Consider the following 18,294-nt stretch of genomic DNA (forward strand, 5'->3'; position numbering starts at 1 on the left):
GTTTTGAACTGACAACCAGCTTGGCGCAATAATCAACAAAAATGGAATGTTGTTTATTTCGAAATGTCACACATCATAATATCGCACTAAGCTGTGTCAGAGGCGCCAGCAAAGCTTCAGAGAAGAATATCAACTCTAACTTGCTAGCATTAATCAATAAAGGCGCTAGTATCTGATTAACGAAATAGTCTGGTGATCGGCGCAGATGAGATAGTGATCGAGGCTCCAGCACCAAACTTTAAAATTGTGCCGTGCTGCTGCGATACACTGCAAGCCGGTAATGCTTTTTGAGCTGTTTAGCAATAATTGTGTATACATGACAGCAAGATACATGACAATGAAATCGAACAATACAAGGTTTGCGCTATCCCATACTGTTCCCCAACAGCCTTCGTTGTAATACTGAAGCTTATTTCGTGAAGAAGGTTAGGAACCATGCCCCGCGTTGACGGTATCTGATGATTCTAGGGATTCCAACAGTTTTCGCGCAGTGTTGCTTAAAACTGTAATGGAATAACACAGGAGCAGCTGTTAATCTTTTCGGTTGGCAACTTTCATATTTTATAGTCTTTGTTCGTCATGCAAACATGAAACATAAGAATTAGGAAAATGAAAGAAACGTGAAGAGAAATTCGGTTGTTTTTCTTGCTGACGAAATGGAAAAGGAAACAAATGGATTAATGATTCTAGAAAGATGAATAGAATATATGCTCTATTATTTAAATGGTAACCTTGGTCTTTGTTTTTGTTAAACCGGAGCTTTTCGTTACCGCTCGAAGGCATAGCTGTGCATCATTCCGTGGTGTTGTGATATTTTATACCCGTAGCATTTTTCTCGGAGCTGCTGTGACGATGTGCTTTTTTTGTCGCCGTCGACCTGTTTGCGACGCTTGCTATTTTGTTGCTGGGCCTTTTAGTTCGGGTGTTCAGGATTGTCGGGAGCGTGTTGTTTTATCACGTCGAGTGCAGTTACTTTGTTAAGTTGTAATCGTGCGACTTGGCCCCCGTTGGTAGCCTGGATCGTCGGCATGGCATTGGTACGGTAATCGCGACTGCTTTTAAACTTTAAAACCAGTGCTACTCTTGGTGTGGTTCCGCAAAACGTGTGCCGGGCCCTATCTCTGACATCCGGATCCTGGACTGTGGACGTCAAAATTCAAGTAAAAAGAAAAACGCATTCGTGGCGTTGAGAGCTGTTGCGATAAAGCCCTGACGCGCCGTCGCGCATTGCCTTTGTCACGTTTCGTCGTAACGTATACGAGCCGATATGCATATGTAATGCAGAACGACATACGTTCAGCAGTGTCAGTACACGTTAACCTGTTCCCGCGCAGTCAGACTGATACGCATCACCACACCGTAGTCGTTATGAAAGTGAGAGTCGTCATATCAATGCCGTTATGGTCCCATAAGGTGGTTCAAATGCCCCCTTGACGCCTACGCAGTCAGGCAAAATGTACAGCTGGCTGAAATTAGGACATTAAACTCTACTTGGGACTAATGACTACACGAAGCTTCCCTTTTATCAAACCAGGTTTGTTCCTTGTGGAAAGTATATGCCTCCTCCTACCATGATTCCGATCCATCCCTGTCCTGGTCGTGAATCCTAAAAGAGTCTAACGTGCAGTTGCTCCACCAATTTGCTGTAGTCTATTTGGCTGTTTTATTAATCCGTGCTAGACTTCGTCTCTGGGTGGACCGACTTGCAGGTTACTATACATCAGGTGTGCGGCTGGCATTCTCAGCGTGTGTGTATAACATTCCCAGCCTTCTCCTCTCCCATGTAGCGCTCAGCAGCCAGCAGTGCAGAGCTGCGTTTTCTTGTTCTTCTCCCCCGTAATGTGCAATAACGGTAACAGGTCGCCCTGGTCTTGTGTTCGCAGTGCCATCGGTGAGCGAGTCCCTGACGGCCAACCCGCTGGAGTGGACGGGCAACGTGACGGTGCGCAAGAAGCGTAAGCCTTACTCCAAGTTCCAGACGCTGGAACTGGAGAAGGAGTTCCTCTTCAACGCGTACGTGTCCAAGCAGAAGCGCTGGGAACTGGCGCGCAACCTCAACCTCACCGAGCGCCAGGTGAAGATCTGGTTCCAGAACCGCCGCATGAAGAGCAAGAAGAACAGCCAGCGTCAGAACTCCGAGAACGCCGCCAACAGCCACCACAACGCCGCGGTCGTGGCGGCCAAGTAGCTGCTGGCCTGAACACCTCCTCATCATCATCCTCCTCCTCCTCAGCATCTTCCTTCCTTCCCTCTCTTCCCGCCGACGCACGCCGGGAAGGAAAAGCGCGCGAAGCTGCCCTTTCTGGACGAAGGTAGTACATCTCCTGTGGCTGCACGCCGATGATGAGTGGTTAAGCGGAACGCAATGAAGGCAGTCTCCGTACCCAGCCTTGAGGGACAGCATGACGTCACTGTGCTTGTCTGCGTCGCTGTCAACTGTCACGGAAGCAGTTGTGGAGCGCACGGAGGACTTCCCTCTGAGTCGCAACCATATTTACTTGCAGTGACGGCAGTGACGAGCACAGGTAATACTGCCTGCAGTGCGCACGAAGAGCGACTTCGTCAAATCCTTTAGCCGCGAGATTATTTCTGCGATGTGGTGCAGCCCCTGTACGTCCAGGTGTGCAGCAAAATGTCCGCCTCTGTGAGCAAAGGCGCGACAGGACGGAAGAACAGAGTGTAACTGATTCGCTCGTCATTAGCCGCAACGACGGTAATGGATCGACGTGCATCGCAGCCTCCTGGAGTGACAACACACTTCCCATGGACAGCTTCCGCCCCGGCGCCCTTCTCCCGTTGCAGTCGGTATGCGCGTGAGGTGCTGCGCCTTGGACGCTTTACTAACGTCACGCACGCCATGGCCCGCGTAAACGCCGCGGCCACCTCCGCTAACCTTAGAGTGGGACACTAAACACACACTCACACCTTCGTGCTAGCACGAGTGCGCGATGCCTCCGCTGGAAACACAGGCCTTGACGTCTGTCAGCGCGGGACCGCCAGCGCAAGCGATGATCTCTTCCCTTTCTTCAACCGACGCCTCCGGGATCCTCAACGGACCGGGCAGAGCCCGCGGAAAACCAGGACTGGGCAGTGCCCTTCGTGGCGAAAGGGTGCATCTGTGACCCACCGTCGCCAGTGGTGACGGAGACTCGCCCTGAAACTGTGCGGAACACGACTTCGTGGGTGAAGTGGGGTGAGATTTGTGGGGGATCTTCTTTTCCTAGGCCCCCTGTCTCACTTCGTCACAGCCGGGTTTGCGTGGGTTGTGTGTGTGCTTGTGTGTGCTTGTGTGTGTACATAGAGGTATGCGCGCTATGATATATGTCCTACTTCGGGAAGACCGCATCGTCCCCCCCTCACGCATGGGAGGCCATTTTTGTTTCCCCTTCCGAAGTGTTGTCTCCAGACGTTGTGGTCGCCGAGTCATCATCCCCCGACCCTTCCAGTCTCAGCCACTACCTCCCTGTTTCGCGTCTCTCAAGCCTCTTCTTCTTCAAGGAGCGCTACCCGCATCGAGTGAGCCGCCTCTCTCTTGAACTGCGTGAGTTCGCTCTACCTCCTATAAGAAGTGCGACGGTCACTCGTTCATCAAACTTTCATATACTGTGACTGAGCGTTCTTGTTTACTAGTTTTGTTTTGTTCTTGGCGTCATGTGAAGAAAGAAACGGTGAAAGATGCTATCTGGTGGCGTCGTTCCTTGCGTGAACTAGAGCCGCGCTGAATCTAGTATCGAGGCCGGAGGTGCGGCGCTGCTGTTCTGTTTTTTTTATACCCCTGATGCCGTGGAGTATACAATGCGAGTGGCGCTCGAGCTCAGCCCTCACCTGTTTTGCATCGGTATTTGACTAGACAAAAGGTATATAAACCAAGGGGCTGCTTTGTTTAAGTATATTCGGGTATGCAGTCCAAGAAATAAAATCGATGGTAATATTTGCCGAACATTTTAAATTTGATAGAAAGGTACTTGAGGTACGCAAAATTTATGAGAAATGACATGCGTGCTTCTACGAAAAGCTCTTCTAAGGTCACCGTTTCTTAAATCGTCGCACAAAATATTTGAAACCGTTACAACTGGACTGAAGCGCAGTACCTTTTTCTTTTGGAGAACAGAACTTGATCAACCAGTTGTTAATGGCGATATCTTAGCGGTGATAACTCAGAAGACTGTCAGTTAAAAGTATACAGCTATAACGCCAAACTGCAAAGGTTTCCTCTGCTTTGCATCCTAACTTGTTTACACATCATGTGTAGTTAGTTATGTATTGGATACAAAAGGTAAACATTCTTCAACGAACAGATGGTACTTGCAAGCGTATATGGTTTAATATGATTTGCAATTGGATACGAATGTCCTAGCAGAGGAGCGTTACCTGCATTACGTTACTCCCACCTATGGCACACGGTGCAAAAGGGTTAGAAAATACGGCTAAGACACGGGCCGCACCCAGGCCTGTCGATCGCGCAGCGCTGTTGAAACCCCGCCGTCAGCGCAGCCAGAGTTCAGCAGGTTCAACCTCGTCGCTCCCTTAGGGCGCCGTCAAGGGACTCTAGTCTGAGCACCCCTCATCATCTCTCCGTGTGTACAGACCGTGCGTGTATTTCCGACTGCGGATGTAGTTTAATATTATTATTATTATATATAAATATAAATACTATAGTATATGTGGTGTAGCCGACAGCCTTTGTGCCGTTGGCGTTTTTTTCCTCATTCCGCGCCTCCGGTGACGCACACGTCCCATGGAAACTGGCGACGGTGGCGCCACTGTCACCAATTGCCACCGTTTCTGAACTGAAGCAAGCTCCAGACGCTGGCATACTTGTGGCCCATAATTGCGATGATGGTACTGTATGGCGCTCAGGCTGTAAGTGTAGCTTTCCTGAGCTAGAAGACCACGTGCCCCTTCCTCTGGCAGTCGTCAGAAGACCATTACAGCGGCAGCCGTTTAGAAGGGTCATTTTGTGCTCGCGATCTAATAGTTGCCGTACCGGAGTTAAGAGACAGTGCTATTCGGGAAAAGTTGTCGAAGTTGTCGGTGACTACTGAGAGGACTGTAAGCTCAAGACGAGCTGCGACTGAAAGTAACTGGGACTACAGCTACCCGAACATGAACCATTCAATCCTTAGCGCAGAAAAAAAAAAAATTCTTGTGGAAGTGAGATCGATTTCCAATGTTGCGCTTTGTAGTCACTTAGTATAGTCGGGCACAAATTGCTCGTTCCTGGTTTCCTGTGCAACTCTTTGCATGCATGCCAGTGTAACGAGAATTGAAGGGCATAAATTTGCTGACTGACGCGTGTTTCGAGAATGTTGAAGCGGAAGGCTTGCTCTCTAAAAGGGCACGATAGTATAGCGACACTTCACTTACTCGCTGGGCAGATTACATGCATCGACGTTACGGAAACTGCGAACAGCTACTGCCACCATCCAGCTGAACGAGTCTATCTCATTGCTTATCGAAAACCGGTCATATAGGCAAAGCGAGTAGTGACAGCGAAAATATTCTCCATGACCTATTACTCAGGCTAGGATCCGGATAACACGCTGCTGAGCCTCTGGGGCTTTGCCGCATGAGCCTGGCTTCATCTCCTGACATAGGAAGAGAAAACCATGAAAAGAGCAAGTCCCTGACCGAAGAGATTTTATTCTCTCATATATTTGTTCTGCCTCCTGCGATCGGTCCTCCCTTACTTAAATAGATTTATTCCTGCTCTGCGACTCAAACTGTCGAGCCAGAGACATCAGCCTAATTGTGTGGGGCGATGCAGATCATGCCTCTTGTCACCTTGCTCAGCCTAGTGGGCGATAACTGCCTCACGTTTTCTCCCGATAAGCTGCTTCCCTTGCTCTCCAAATCCGATCTGATCCCTCTTTTTCTTCCACCTATTCTTTTAGTTGCTGCTATGTCAACTCCGACCTTTTCTAGTAAAGAAGACTGGCGCCACTCTGCCAAGTACAGCTCGTATCTGCATGGGCGCTCCGCAACTTGAGGGTGCTGCAGCTAAGGTAATAAGTAAGGAAACGAATGCAAAAAGGAGGAAAAGAGAAGGAAAACGCCAGCAAATGGCACGTTCAAGACCTCCGTCTCCGTTCCTTCCTCGTTCGTAAAGCTTTGCCCAACAGATCTCGGAATCAGACGTCGGTTGCGCAAGTGGATGCATGCGGCTTCCAGCACTCGGTGGGCCCTTCCTTGCTCCAAGTGCGCGCGCGCACATACACGGACGGCCCCGGGGCAGAGCAACGTGTAACCGCAGAAAGAGAGACGCGTGAGGTCGAGGTCGGAGCCGATGGGAGGAGCCGTGTCTGGCACCACCGACGCCGCAATGCGACGAGGACGATGCCAACGTCGATGCATGGGTTGTTGTGGGGCGGCGTCTCCTGTAGCCTGTACACACAGACACACACTCCACGCGTCGTATTATGGAGAAATGGTCACCGCCACCGCATGCATGGCGGCGACGCGGCGTGCAGGAGCACAGCGGTGCCGTCGCCAATCGCGACCCCAGCTTGCATGCCCCGTTCTCCCCCACGAAGCATCAGACCGCTCTGCATGTGAGCGGCGGCAATTTGGACCCCTGCCGTCTTTTATTTACGTTTTCTTTTCCCCCGGGCCGGTGGTTCTGCGTAATGCGATTCAAGTCACGTTTTTTTTCTCCACCGCCAGCCGGGCACGGTTTTAGCCCTCCTTCCTCCTCACCCTCTTTCGCTCTCCTCGTATTATCGTCTTTCTGTTCCACCTTCCTCTCTTCCCTCGTCTCCCTCTCTCTCTCTCTTCACTGGATCGTTTGCCCCGTCCGCTCAAAGGCATACCAAGGCATCCAACTAGGCCCGTGTCAACACCGATGTGAGACCCTATTGGACACGCATGCGAGAAGTATGGCGGTCGTGTAGGCGGCGAAAGGAAAAAAAAAAAAAGTTGCGTAATATCATTGCGCATGAAAGTCTTCTGTTATGTGCTTTGACCGCCGTCCGGATGCTCAGGATGCCTTGCAAATTTGTCCCTGTTACGCCATGCATGCTCCCCTTGGGCATTCTGATAATTTGCTACTGGGGCGAGCAACGCTGAGGCAAGAATGTGCATCACCACTGCTTAGATGTCAAGGTCGCAGGAAGTGAAAAGGGAGTTTAGTATTAACATCCGTTATTTTTGAATGTTTCTAATTGTTCGTATTGTGGCCTTGATCGTTTCCGTCGTTATTTGTGCGAACTAGTTTAGGCATGGCCTTTCAACGTCGGTTTGGGTGTAAGCAACAAAGCGCTCTCCCGCAACCAATCGTATTTCCTATCAATTCTGACGCGTCAAACTGCGTGCCAAGTATTGGTTGGTCCTCGACTTACGTCCGCCATCGCCCGAGCTCGTCCTGTCGAGCGCAAGCCTGCGTGCTACCCCGAGTTTCTCTTGGATTGCAGCCATTTCGCTGCGTTGCAAATGCTTCTGACGCGTTTAGAAGTGGCCGGTCCGCACGTTGCGCGAGACGACGTTGGCGGTTTCGAGGTCAAAGAGAGGGACCGTTCTTTTGTCCGGCGTTCGACTCTGCCGCACGGAGTCACTAAGGCTTACAGAAGATTTATTTTTTAGTGCTTAAGTACGACCGGCAAAAACTAAGTTAAAGGCATCGATTTTGAGTCTTGTTGTTGACAAAGGTTTTACCTTGTTATCACCTTGTCTAACTAGTTTTCGTCTTTTACTGGTCTGAGTACAGGAGAAGAATGCGAGAGGAAGGGCAGAATCGCTTCGAGCTACACGGAAAACGATTAGAAGCAAGTCCCAAGTGGCTAACGCACACACGAAGAAAGGTTATCACCCTGTCCGCAAACAACGAGCAAATTCTGAAGCACAGTCAGATTCTACAGTGCTTCTAGCTATTCTGTTGAACTGTGGAAGAGGAGAATGTCTTAACGCTTCTGGTTGGTCAGGCAGTCGACGGGGAAGCTTTCAAGCTATGCTATGGAAATTTTCAAGCAGCAATGTACGGAGCCTTAAGAGGAGTGACGTCGCAGCAATGGAGGCGAATAGCCCGCTTACATCGTGCTTACGGGAAGAGAGGCGCAAAGCTTTCGGTGAAGTCACAATTTTGCTGTCTTCGAAAAGCAATGTGGGCCGCCGTTCTTAACTGCTCGCTTCTGTAGGTGGTTGTGCGATTGTTGAGGAAGTGCAAAAAGTGGCCCTATGCATCTGGGACGTAACTCTTGAATTGGACGAATATACAAAAAGTAAAGCCAGTAACTGCCTTGCGTCAATGATTGCAGCATTGCCCGCATCGATAGACTGCAACGTCACTGATAGCATCATGTATTTGACTTAAGAGAACTGCGGGTTAGTCTGCCATGCGAGGCCGTCGAAATCTGCATTTTCTTCGCAGCTCACTTCGTTTCGTCATTTCTCGAAACTCCTCACTCTGTTTCCTTCGGTGTAAGGGGCTAGAAAATCGGCGGTTGGAAATGATCCTGCTGTCAGCTCGGAATATACAACCTCAGTAGCGCACGTTTGTGGAGCACTCACGAGGCTGACCACACAGCCCGAGCCACACCCTTTTGGCATGCCTTGAAAAACCGGATTGTCCCACAGCTCTTCACAGTGGCGCCCTCTCTTGAATATATCGGCAACATTTTAAAGTCGGAGCACGCCTCGGTTTGGGAGCCCTCAAACCGTTCACTCAGAAGTAGAGACGTAAGCATAACAGGCGATTGATTTGTAATAAGAAAAGTGGTGCTGGATGGTGTGCGTGTTTTATGGCGTGTCTGCTCCGCCAAGCGCTCTAAATTGTTCGCTGACCTTTGATGGCAGCTTCATTTTCGCACTCAGTGACCATAATGGTTAGAAACAAAACGTTCAGTTCGAACTGCAGGTATTTTGTTTGATCTCAGTGACCCACTGAAGGTGGCGTTTCAATACCACTTCCTGTACGTTAGGCGTAGGTTAGCACCTCGCACTATACGTCTTAGTTTTGGACATTAGGTTCTTATTAAATGCCGACACCGGTTGCGACATTTGCGTCCTTCGAGCCTGAACATGAATTTAGACGTTTCAACTAGGATTACCGATTAATATTACCATGGTGGACGCCATAGAGGTCGTAGCTTCTGGGTCAGGGAAACAGGAATTATAAGCTCTAATTCAAGTTAATTTTATTACATTTTTTTTAACACGCACGCAAAAGACGTCATGCACGGCCCGAGAACAATAAGCGTACACGCGTGCAAGAGCGAAATCTTTGACAGCGTGCGCACATTAGCATTTTGATGCGTGCATGTAAATTCCATCCTGAGATATACAACCGATTCTGGACTTTGGGTTGGTCTGTAACGGTCTGCGTCAGAAATCTGTTACAAAGGCTTGTTTTTCACGAGCGTCACTTACGAATGATCTTAGATAGCGTATTGAAATTAGAGCCTAGAAACGTTATCGGCAGCATTGATTCCAGTTTTTGTCAGCGCTGAGAAGCAGCGTAGTTGTTTAGTATGCCAGCGTCTGGAGCTTTCACCCAACATAAATGTGCTTCAAAAGTGCCAAAAAAAAAACGATGAAAACGCCACCCAGTGTGACTTTGCCGTCGCGGGGATGCCCTGCTTTGGGCCATTGTTGAAAATGCATGCTTCCTTAGTAACGGTATTCTTCGAGTGCTTTTGTAAGGAGTGACCTTCGTTTGGAAGTAGGGAGCCATATTTATGATTTCTTGCAGTGCCATACACGAGAAAATGTTCGGTTAACAAAAGATAAACGTCCTTCATCTTTGGTATGAGGCTAAGATTGATACAAGTATCAGCGCTTCTTGCTCCGTCTGGGTTAAGATGATCACAAGTGAGCAGCGAAGGTGTGAAATTTGTCTCTATAGTCGGATGCAACCTAAGTCTACAGCGAAGCTCCGCCCACATTCAGGACCACCGCACAGAATTCCTCCGCCACAAAAAAGTCCCTCGTGGTGAAAGCTTTTCTTGTTATTCAAACAAAGAGGCAATCACAAGACGAAATTATCAGCTGAACGATTTTGATGCCGCTGGCTTGTTTAATATAGCCAAACATTAAAAAGCTGTTGTCGTCCACTGCTGTGATTGGTCGGCGGAGTAATACACGATGCCGCGGACTACGTCCCATTGTTATCGACTGCTGTTTCTTAGGTTGTATCCTACCATAGTTCCTCATTCGACATTTGAAGATATTTCTTTTTTTTTTTTTTTGCTGCGCAGTACAAGTTTACCTATTTTGACATTCGCCTGCGCGCCACAACGTCGGATGCACAAAGATGAGTTCTGGGAAGAGATAAAGATATCTGGAGAAGTAACGGTTAAAACTGCAGCTACAAACCGTGGTAGCAGTGGTGAAATTCGGAGACTCTTATACTGGGGTGCATTTAGTACTACACTTCAGTGCGTCAGCTTTTCATATTTATCATCCTGCGCACTGACATGCAGGCACTGCCTAAGTAATTTGAGAATTCTCTTGTAAAAGATCACAGTGTTAGCATCTACTATAGTTTCGCAGCTTAGTGGTGTTTACCAAGTTGTATTACAAATTGCTGATAATCGGCTGAATCGCGAGCGGGGCTCTTACAGGATACAAAATGAAAAGTGACGTGTTTTCAGTTTCATGCGAAGAACGCACTGGATCCGTTGTTATGAATTCGAGTATTGTTATTTCGCATTTTTTTAAAATCTGTCACGTTGTTTTCATGTTTCTTTCGACGAGGATACGCGCTGTATTCTTACTCACTCGTTCGTTTTGTGAACAAATGTACTGATAGCGTGGCCATGCTGTTTCCTTTGTAGCCCACTTGTATTTTATTTTTGATTGGCACATAAAGGCCGAGTGCCCCAGCGCTCGTATGTAAAGAGAGCCGGAAAAGCGACGATCAATGTAAATCTGCCGCACCTATACTTTCTTCCAGGAACACCTCTTGTGTCTATACCTGTGACTAGTTTCTTTGTCTTATTTCAAGACACAGTACAAAGTCTGTTTGCTCGCTCCTTTCCTGTTGCATTTTTGCGAGGTTGTAGTATTTATTTCCTGTGACATTTTTGCGCGAGAAAGTTGTGACCGCGTTCTTGGCATTGTTCCCCTCTTTCTTTTGTTTTTTTTTTATTCTGTCAGTTCTTTGTTGTTTACTTTTCATCCTCGCGTCCGCTGTCTGGGGCTGGCCTGCCGTGGCACTGGTTCAAGAAAGAGTTGAGCCCTGCTGCGTGTAGCAGGCTGGATGCTGTTCGAGTACGCAGCCGAGTGTTTTCCCGACGACAGTGATGTATTGACCCGCGGAAACTGGCAGCTGTCGCTAAGCGTCTACTTGGTGTCGCAGCCTTTTCCTATGCCCCCCCCCCCCCCCCTTTCCTTCCCCTCCTCTCGTAAATCTGCGACCCACTCGCGCTGTCGTATTTTCACTGCGGTGGCAAAGTGCTTTTAGGTGTAGCCTTAAACCTCTCTTTGAACGAATTAATCTTAGCCGTGCGGATACGGCTTGTCGGTGACGCGTTGCTTGCTTTCTTTGCTTACTGCCTGTGCTCTAAAACTGGCTCTAGTTTTAGTTCCTACACAATGGCTGTCACATTCTGGAAGTTTTTATTGAGGCTTCTGTTGCGCTCGTCTTAAGAGGCCTTGCACTTTTTGCAGTTCAGTTGCATAACTCATGAAATGCCGGCTTTACACTAAATCGCTCCATCAATTCTTCCACAAAGATTAAAGGTGTATTGCATGTGCCACTTTTTGGAGGCAGTCTCGATTCAAGCCTCGAAAGTTGTAAAAAGGTGGATGAGGCGGAACATTTGAACGTTACCGCTTTTTCTAGTGCTGCTATTTTGCCTTGCGAGCTCCTTATGGTACAACGCCTGAAATCTGCTTCCATAAGCAATTTATTCCGTTATCGATTCGCTGCACTATTGGCGCGCGTTGAAGCAGAATTTCATTGCGATGCATTGCGTTATTCACGCGTGCATGTCCTTGTATGACCTCTAAGTGTCTAAACGTAGGAGAAAGGTTCAATGTTCCCTGCCATCCGCAGGTCGCGTTCTACCGTGCTGGGCAAGATGCCCGGAAAATTAATCTTGTGAAGGGTAATTGCTGGCAACAAGAAAGCAGACATGATGCTTTATGCAGACATGATGATTCAGGTCGTAATCGTACCTCTTTGCATTAAGAGAGTGAAGGCGCCATTCCTTACAGTTGGTTATATGAATTGCTAAGGAGACAATGCGCTTCAATGCAGCGGTATGTCCAAAGTTTAATAGTAATCTACTTTTAATTGTACGATTTTTTGTTCAGAAAATAGCCCTGGTGGTCGCCAGAATTTGGAAGCAGAGCACATGCCAACCATTATTATCAAAGCCGACTTCTTCGCTGGCTCACTTGTTTCTGTCTTTGCCTTTCACGAGCCTGAAATCCTTGCAGCGTGAGTAAAATTAACCCTCACTGTACTTCGTTTTAAGCTACGCTTTATTTAATGATTTTATTTGCCTCTAGTTTTAGTTCAAGAACGCTTTCATCACCGAATGTGCTTATTCTGAGAATCGGAATTCTGTGTAGTCAAGCTGTTTGGCCGTGCCATAAAGCCACCACAAAGCCAACCGAAGCACGCGCCGTGGACACTTTGCGAGCGGCGGCAAGTAGATACCAGCGAGTTTGTCACTCGGGTGGCGTCCTGTGCACTCCCCGTGCGCCAGCGTGCAGAGCCCCGTGCGAGTGTGTGCTTGTCGGTGGCGCTTACTCTGTCCAATGCATGAGGAAAGCCATGTGAGGACGCTGCGGCTATGCGGTCTTGATGTGTCCGGGAGGCTCTGCTGCAAACGCATCCATAGCACTTCTCCCTCCTTCTCAGACGCCGGGCAGCCGCGGAGGAAAAGTTCTTTGTGTCGCGAGTGTGTACATTTTGTTCTCCCTGTCATATTGTGTCCATACCGTGTGTGTATGTCTGTGTGTGCATGAGTGTGTGTGTATAACTGAGCGATGAAATAAACGGAGTCAACCCATGAGATCAGCTGTGCCTTTGTGTCATTGGTTACTTGTTTGTCAAGGTGGGCATCTGGCATTCGTACAAACGAGGGTTGAGAAAACGCGAGCATGCTGTTTTTTGTGTTAAAGTTTCGACCAGAGGGCCCGTATGGGTGTCTTGAGAAGAAATGATGGCCCACCTTGTAACTGGCAGTTAAACGAAGCATAGAGAAGTGGATAAGCATCATAAAGTGTGAATCATCAACCAGACGCCAGCATCAGAAAATGGAGATCGCGGAGCAGGGATGAACACCTGGCAATGCAGATCATAATATGGGATTCAGCATTATGCAATACAGATCATAAAGGGAGGATAAACGTCATGCAGGGTGGTTCATAGCGCGGAGTTGAGCATCAGACGTTGAGGACAAGTAATGCCTGGATCAACATCAGGGAATGTGGATCGCAATGCGCAGATGAGCCTCATGCCATGTGGATCAGAGAACGGGGATGAGAATCATGCAGTGTGAATCGCAGAGCTGGGACCAGCATCAGGCAACGCAGACGATAGAGCATGGATCAGCATCATGCATGGAACTCACACTGGTCGAAGCGCGAGGCTCAACATCATGCAAGTGATCGGTCTGAGCGATGTGGATTACAAATTGGGAATAAACACAGTGCAAAACAGATTTCAGAGTGAGGATAAGCAATAATGATCATAGACCTGGAATGAGCATGAGTTAATCGAATCATAGATCTGATACCATGGTCAGGCAACCATAACCGATTTTTTTCACTGCCATGTCTGAACACTGTCTTTGCCGTTCGGCAAGTACCGCGCACGGCGCCAACATCATGAACTTATCCGCGAGAGAGAGAAACTTTAATAGATTTAATAGATGGAAATTCTAATTTTTGCCTTGTAGGGTGGTCTGTTTGACGCTGGTGGAGAACTCATGCCTCAGCTCTTGAAATCTCAGTCTTGAAATCAGTCTTGAAATCAGTCTTGAAATCTAATCTAAAGCTCGAAGGTTAGATTTTTGGCCCGACTGTAGGAGGCATGTTTTTCTCTGGCAATCGATCACCCGTGACGGAGCTTCTTTTTCTTCCTTTCTTTTTTTTTTTTTTGACCGAGTCGCTGAAAGAACTAAGAGTCTTTGTTCGAGTCAGCTACTGCAGCCTGCAAAGTTGATGCCGGACATCCTGCTTAAATTACGCCGTGTCAAAGTGATAAAAAGAGCTCACATTTTTACAGAAAGAGCTGCAATGGTCTTTTTCGTGAGTCTCCAGCGATTCCAGAGACCACTCGGTGACGTCCCCTCTGAATACTGAAGGTGACGCAGGTCTGCGATGTTTACAATGAAAATGTTGGTGAATGAGAATGCGCCATCCGTGGCAATGGGTTCCGGCACAGGTTCTAGCTAAGTGGGGTCGAAAATGGGCTCGACACTATATTTCGCTAACTCCCCGTGTCTGCTTCGTAACTCATGTGAACGTTTGCCTGGAAAACAGACGCTATGCTCTTAGCTTTGCAACAGTAGTAGTAGTAGTGGTTTCTTTAAAAAAAAAAGGAAAAAAAATTGAAGGAAAAGGATGTCGGCGGCCGCGGCAATTGCTATCCAATATTTTAAGCCCCCGAGCTGCAGCCGGCGGAGGTGAAAGGGAAAGAGAGAGGATAGCGACAAGTATAAAGGGGAGTGATAGTAATGCGACATATTTTCGCCACTCGCTTCGTTCAAGATGAAGGAGAAGTATGCTTGGCGCCAGGGGGGAAAGGGGGGGGGCTTTTGACTTAAAATATCCGCAAAGATCGAGGGTGCCGGGACTCTTCTTACCGTCAGCAAGCAGTGGCCGCGGGTGAATGCACGGCCGATGACGTTCCGTTGTGTCGGCGGACGCTTTACGTGCTCTTCACTCAGGGCCGGCGGCGGTTGTTTTCAGTGAACAGAGTGCACGCACCACCGGCCGTTTCCGAAAGCACACTTGCTGAGTGACGACGGCGGAGGTCCGTAACATGGCTTTCTCTCCAGAGCTAAGGGAAGACAGACCAGATTTACAATGTATCCGTCCGCCCGGCGCGCACCCGAGGAAGAGAGTGACTGCGCTTTCGTGTTTTGCAAAAACTCTGCGTGAAGAACGCTTGACAGCGGCTTGCCAAGGAAATAAAAAGAAGATAAGGCAACGCGGGGGCTATTACATGCATTCCGAGAGAGAGAGAGAGTTAGAAGATAGAATACAATAAGAGAAATAGAGTTATATAAACAATAATGGAAAGACAGGGACATAATCTAGGCAATGTCCGGTTTGCTACGCTACGTGTGGAGAGGAGGATAAAGGAAGGGAAAGAGTGAGATGAAATGAAAGAAAGAAGAACGATTGCAGCTTTCTTGGACATAGATTTTAATTTTGAGGTAACTGTGGAATATTGTAAGATACTGTTATGAGCATACTGATGGGAATGGTCTCACTCTCCGATGCGTTGCAAAATCTTGCTTTAAAGTTTGTCCTGCGCTCGTGCCGAGTATTTAAGACTGCCGTAGAAAACCAAGGCAGGGCGTTTTTGACAATAAATAGCTGAATATTACAAGCGTCCAGAGGAAGGATCTGTGGATATATTGATTGCTTTGGTGTCTTCCTACCATGTGCGAAATAACTACGTTCATATTAAATAACTTGCATTGGAAAAAAAAAATCTTGTACAGAATATATGTGCATTAGCTCCATGTGGCACATGTCCGTGGCGGCCATTACTCCGTGAGAACACAGAAAGCACACAGCTCAAGCCTGTGTCCTTGAGGTATGCCGAGCCTTCGGTAGATTCAAGCAGCATGAATTTTGGGCGCATCATGATGCAAATACAGGGTTTTTCAGCGGTGGACAAACAGTTAGAAAGTCCAAGTAGCATCTGCTCCTTCAAGTTCGAGACATAACCTATTCATTCAGGGGGTTTGGCGCTCACAGTAAAACTGAGATAGGCCACATGATATATTATCGCCATTCTGTGAAGCTGAGGAAGGGCTTCTTCTCATTGCGAAATAATTATTTTTCGTGGCAGCAGCGTTCTTGCATAACAACAACTTCTTCAGTAAACATAATCGATGAGCCTTCGGAGCCACGACGTCGCCTTATGGGCATATACAGACCGCTTACAGCTAAAGGTATCGAGCTCCGGATGTAGTCCCACCAAACCCACGCAAGCCTATGACATCGAAGATATGTGCAAGGGACGGTTCTCGTGCATTCCTTTATGATCACTACAGGGTCAACGCTAGGCCTATCCTATGTTCAGCAGGAAATGCAAAGAAAAGAACAGCGCCGAGGCTGATCATGTCCTTCGCTTCTCTTGAAACAGATCGTGTAGACTGAGATGCCTGTATAGTGCAGGTGGCAGTGTCACATGCTTTCAGTGCTTTTTTTATTATGTATTGTCACTGACGAAGGTATTTAAGAGCCTCTAAACGTTCCCCAACGGGCTGCAATTCATACTTTCGTTGCTTAAACAAGAGCTGCATTGACGCGCTTCCTGCAATGAGTGCGGATGCCACACGTACATGGCAAAATTACTTATGAAAAGTCATTAAATTACACGGTAAGTCGCTTTCCTGTTAGTCGTGAGAACGTAATTAAATTTTGTTGCTTATTACTGCTCACCAAAAGCTATGACATTACATTGCAATAAAGAAAGCATTGAAATTATTTTTAAATTACTTTTTATTTTCCCCATAAAGTGGACACAGCTCCTGCTAGCGTTTCAGATCTAGGTTTAGGGCATTGCAGGAGCAGCTGAGCATCAAAGTGGGCGTCGCAGGAAATCATTTATGTGCGGAGTTTTTTCATATAATGTAAGATTTTACTATTACAATCAACATATCCGCAGATCACTCTACGGAAGTCTTGTATTTTTTTCTTTATCAACGTTTTTGCTATTTACAAAAGCGTTCACAATAGGTTTTGTATGGCAGTCTTAACTGTTCGATGCGATCGATGGAAACGCTTTAAAAGAAAGAATTTTGCGGCATATCAAAACAATGGAAAATTATCTTCCATATTTCAATAAAATTGTCAGAACTTTTCAATTTTAACAATTTTTGTCCAAAAATGTCGGACATGTACTAAATCGCCCGAAAGGAAGATTTCATGACATGTAAGTAAATCATCATTTAACAGATTAAATGATAAGATAACCAAATTACTGCAATTTTATTACAGTAATTTACTGTAACTACTTTACTGTAATTTACTGTACAGAAATTACTGTAATTTTATTACTGCCATGTCTCATGTCATGGGCGTTACGGGAGACATCGCGTAGCATCGTCAGGAGAATGCCTAAATGCGGTTACAGGCTGTTACAGGTTAAAGGCAGTCCCCCTCTGGGGCAGGTCGACGGCAGTGAACTGAGGACTGGCACGTCATTGAAAGCAGCGCGAGATTCAGAGGGCTTTGTTCTATTTTTTTTCTGTCACATTTTTGTTCTTGTTTTCTCTCGTGTTTCCGCCCCATGCCGAACTTGAGTGCGACTATCATAGCAGCTGTTCTGAGAGAGCGAGAGATAAAAAGGGAGAATGAAGTCAGGGATGTTAACCAGAAGGTGTTCTGGACAGCTGTACTGCACCACTGGTAGTGCTTTGCAGCTGATTCACCAAGCCAGTCGCAGTGATTTTTCACAACAGCGGTGGCGGGATTGTAGAACACGTGTTGAGGGGAATGCAGACGATTGCTGAAGCATCGGCCCTTGCTTAGTGGTTCCGCTGTGGATGAATTGCTCAATAAATGATTACTTATCCCGAAGGGAACCGTTATTGGTCAACTATAGAGACACTGTATAGTTCTAACACCACAATAATCGATGTTTCTCTCTTCTTTCTTCTTCTACCTTTCTTTCTCTCTTTCCTTCTCTTCGTTCCACTGAGTCTGCCAGCATCCACCAGGCTGCTTGGCAGGTGCAGCACTGTATACACTCGAGAGCTTCCTAGGGCACATGTGTCCAGAATGTCACACTCGCGCAAGGCATACAATACGCCCGGCGCTCGGTGAGTGTCTTTTAGATTCATTTTTCCTTCCTCTTTTCTATACAAACGCAACAATGACTGAACAAGCGCTTACCGTGCTCTCAAACACATCTTGAAAACTATACCAACAAGTTGCGAGAATTCTTCGAAAGGAAAAAAAAAACGAGAAACTAGCAGAGAACGAGACAGACAGAACACACCGAGGAGGGAAGCTCGATTCTTTCTCTGCGGAGCCGCGGTCCACGGTTTTGTCTCGCGACTGCCTCAGCCTTCCCTCCACTGGCGGCGAGCCTGTGCGTGCGTTAGAATACGAGAAACACGCCGCACGCGTTGCAGCATAGAAGTTTGTCGGAGACTATGAGGC

The 18,294-nt window shown here is 47.5% G+C and overlaps 1 protein-coding gene across 2 annotated transcripts in view; it reads left to right on the plus strand.

The window, feature by feature from the left end:
• The window catches only part of LOC144093829 (uncharacterized), a 77,577-nt gene extending 64,621 nt beyond the window's left edge, over positions 1 to 12,956 (plus strand). The window contains exon 3 of one of the 2 annotated variants that reach the window (XM_077627545.1): positions 1,860 to 12,956. In XM_077627545.1, the coding sequence (XP_077483671.1) occupies positions 1,860 to 2,188 (329 nt within the window). In that variant the 3' untranslated portion in view covers positions 2,189 to 12,956. The remainder of the gene's footprint in view (positions 1 to 1,859) is intronic. The other variant, XM_077627546.1, reaches the window with a different exon arrangement.
• The last annotated feature ends 5,338 nt before the right edge of the window (positions 12,957 to 18,294 follow it).

The sequence above is a fragment of the Amblyomma americanum genome, chromosome 6 (assembly GCF_052857255.1).
Source record: "Amblyomma americanum isolate KBUSLIRL-KWMA chromosome 6, ASM5285725v1, whole genome shotgun sequence".
Lineage (NCBI taxonomy): Eukaryota > Metazoa > Arthropoda > Arachnida > Ixodida > Ixodidae > Amblyomma > Amblyomma americanum.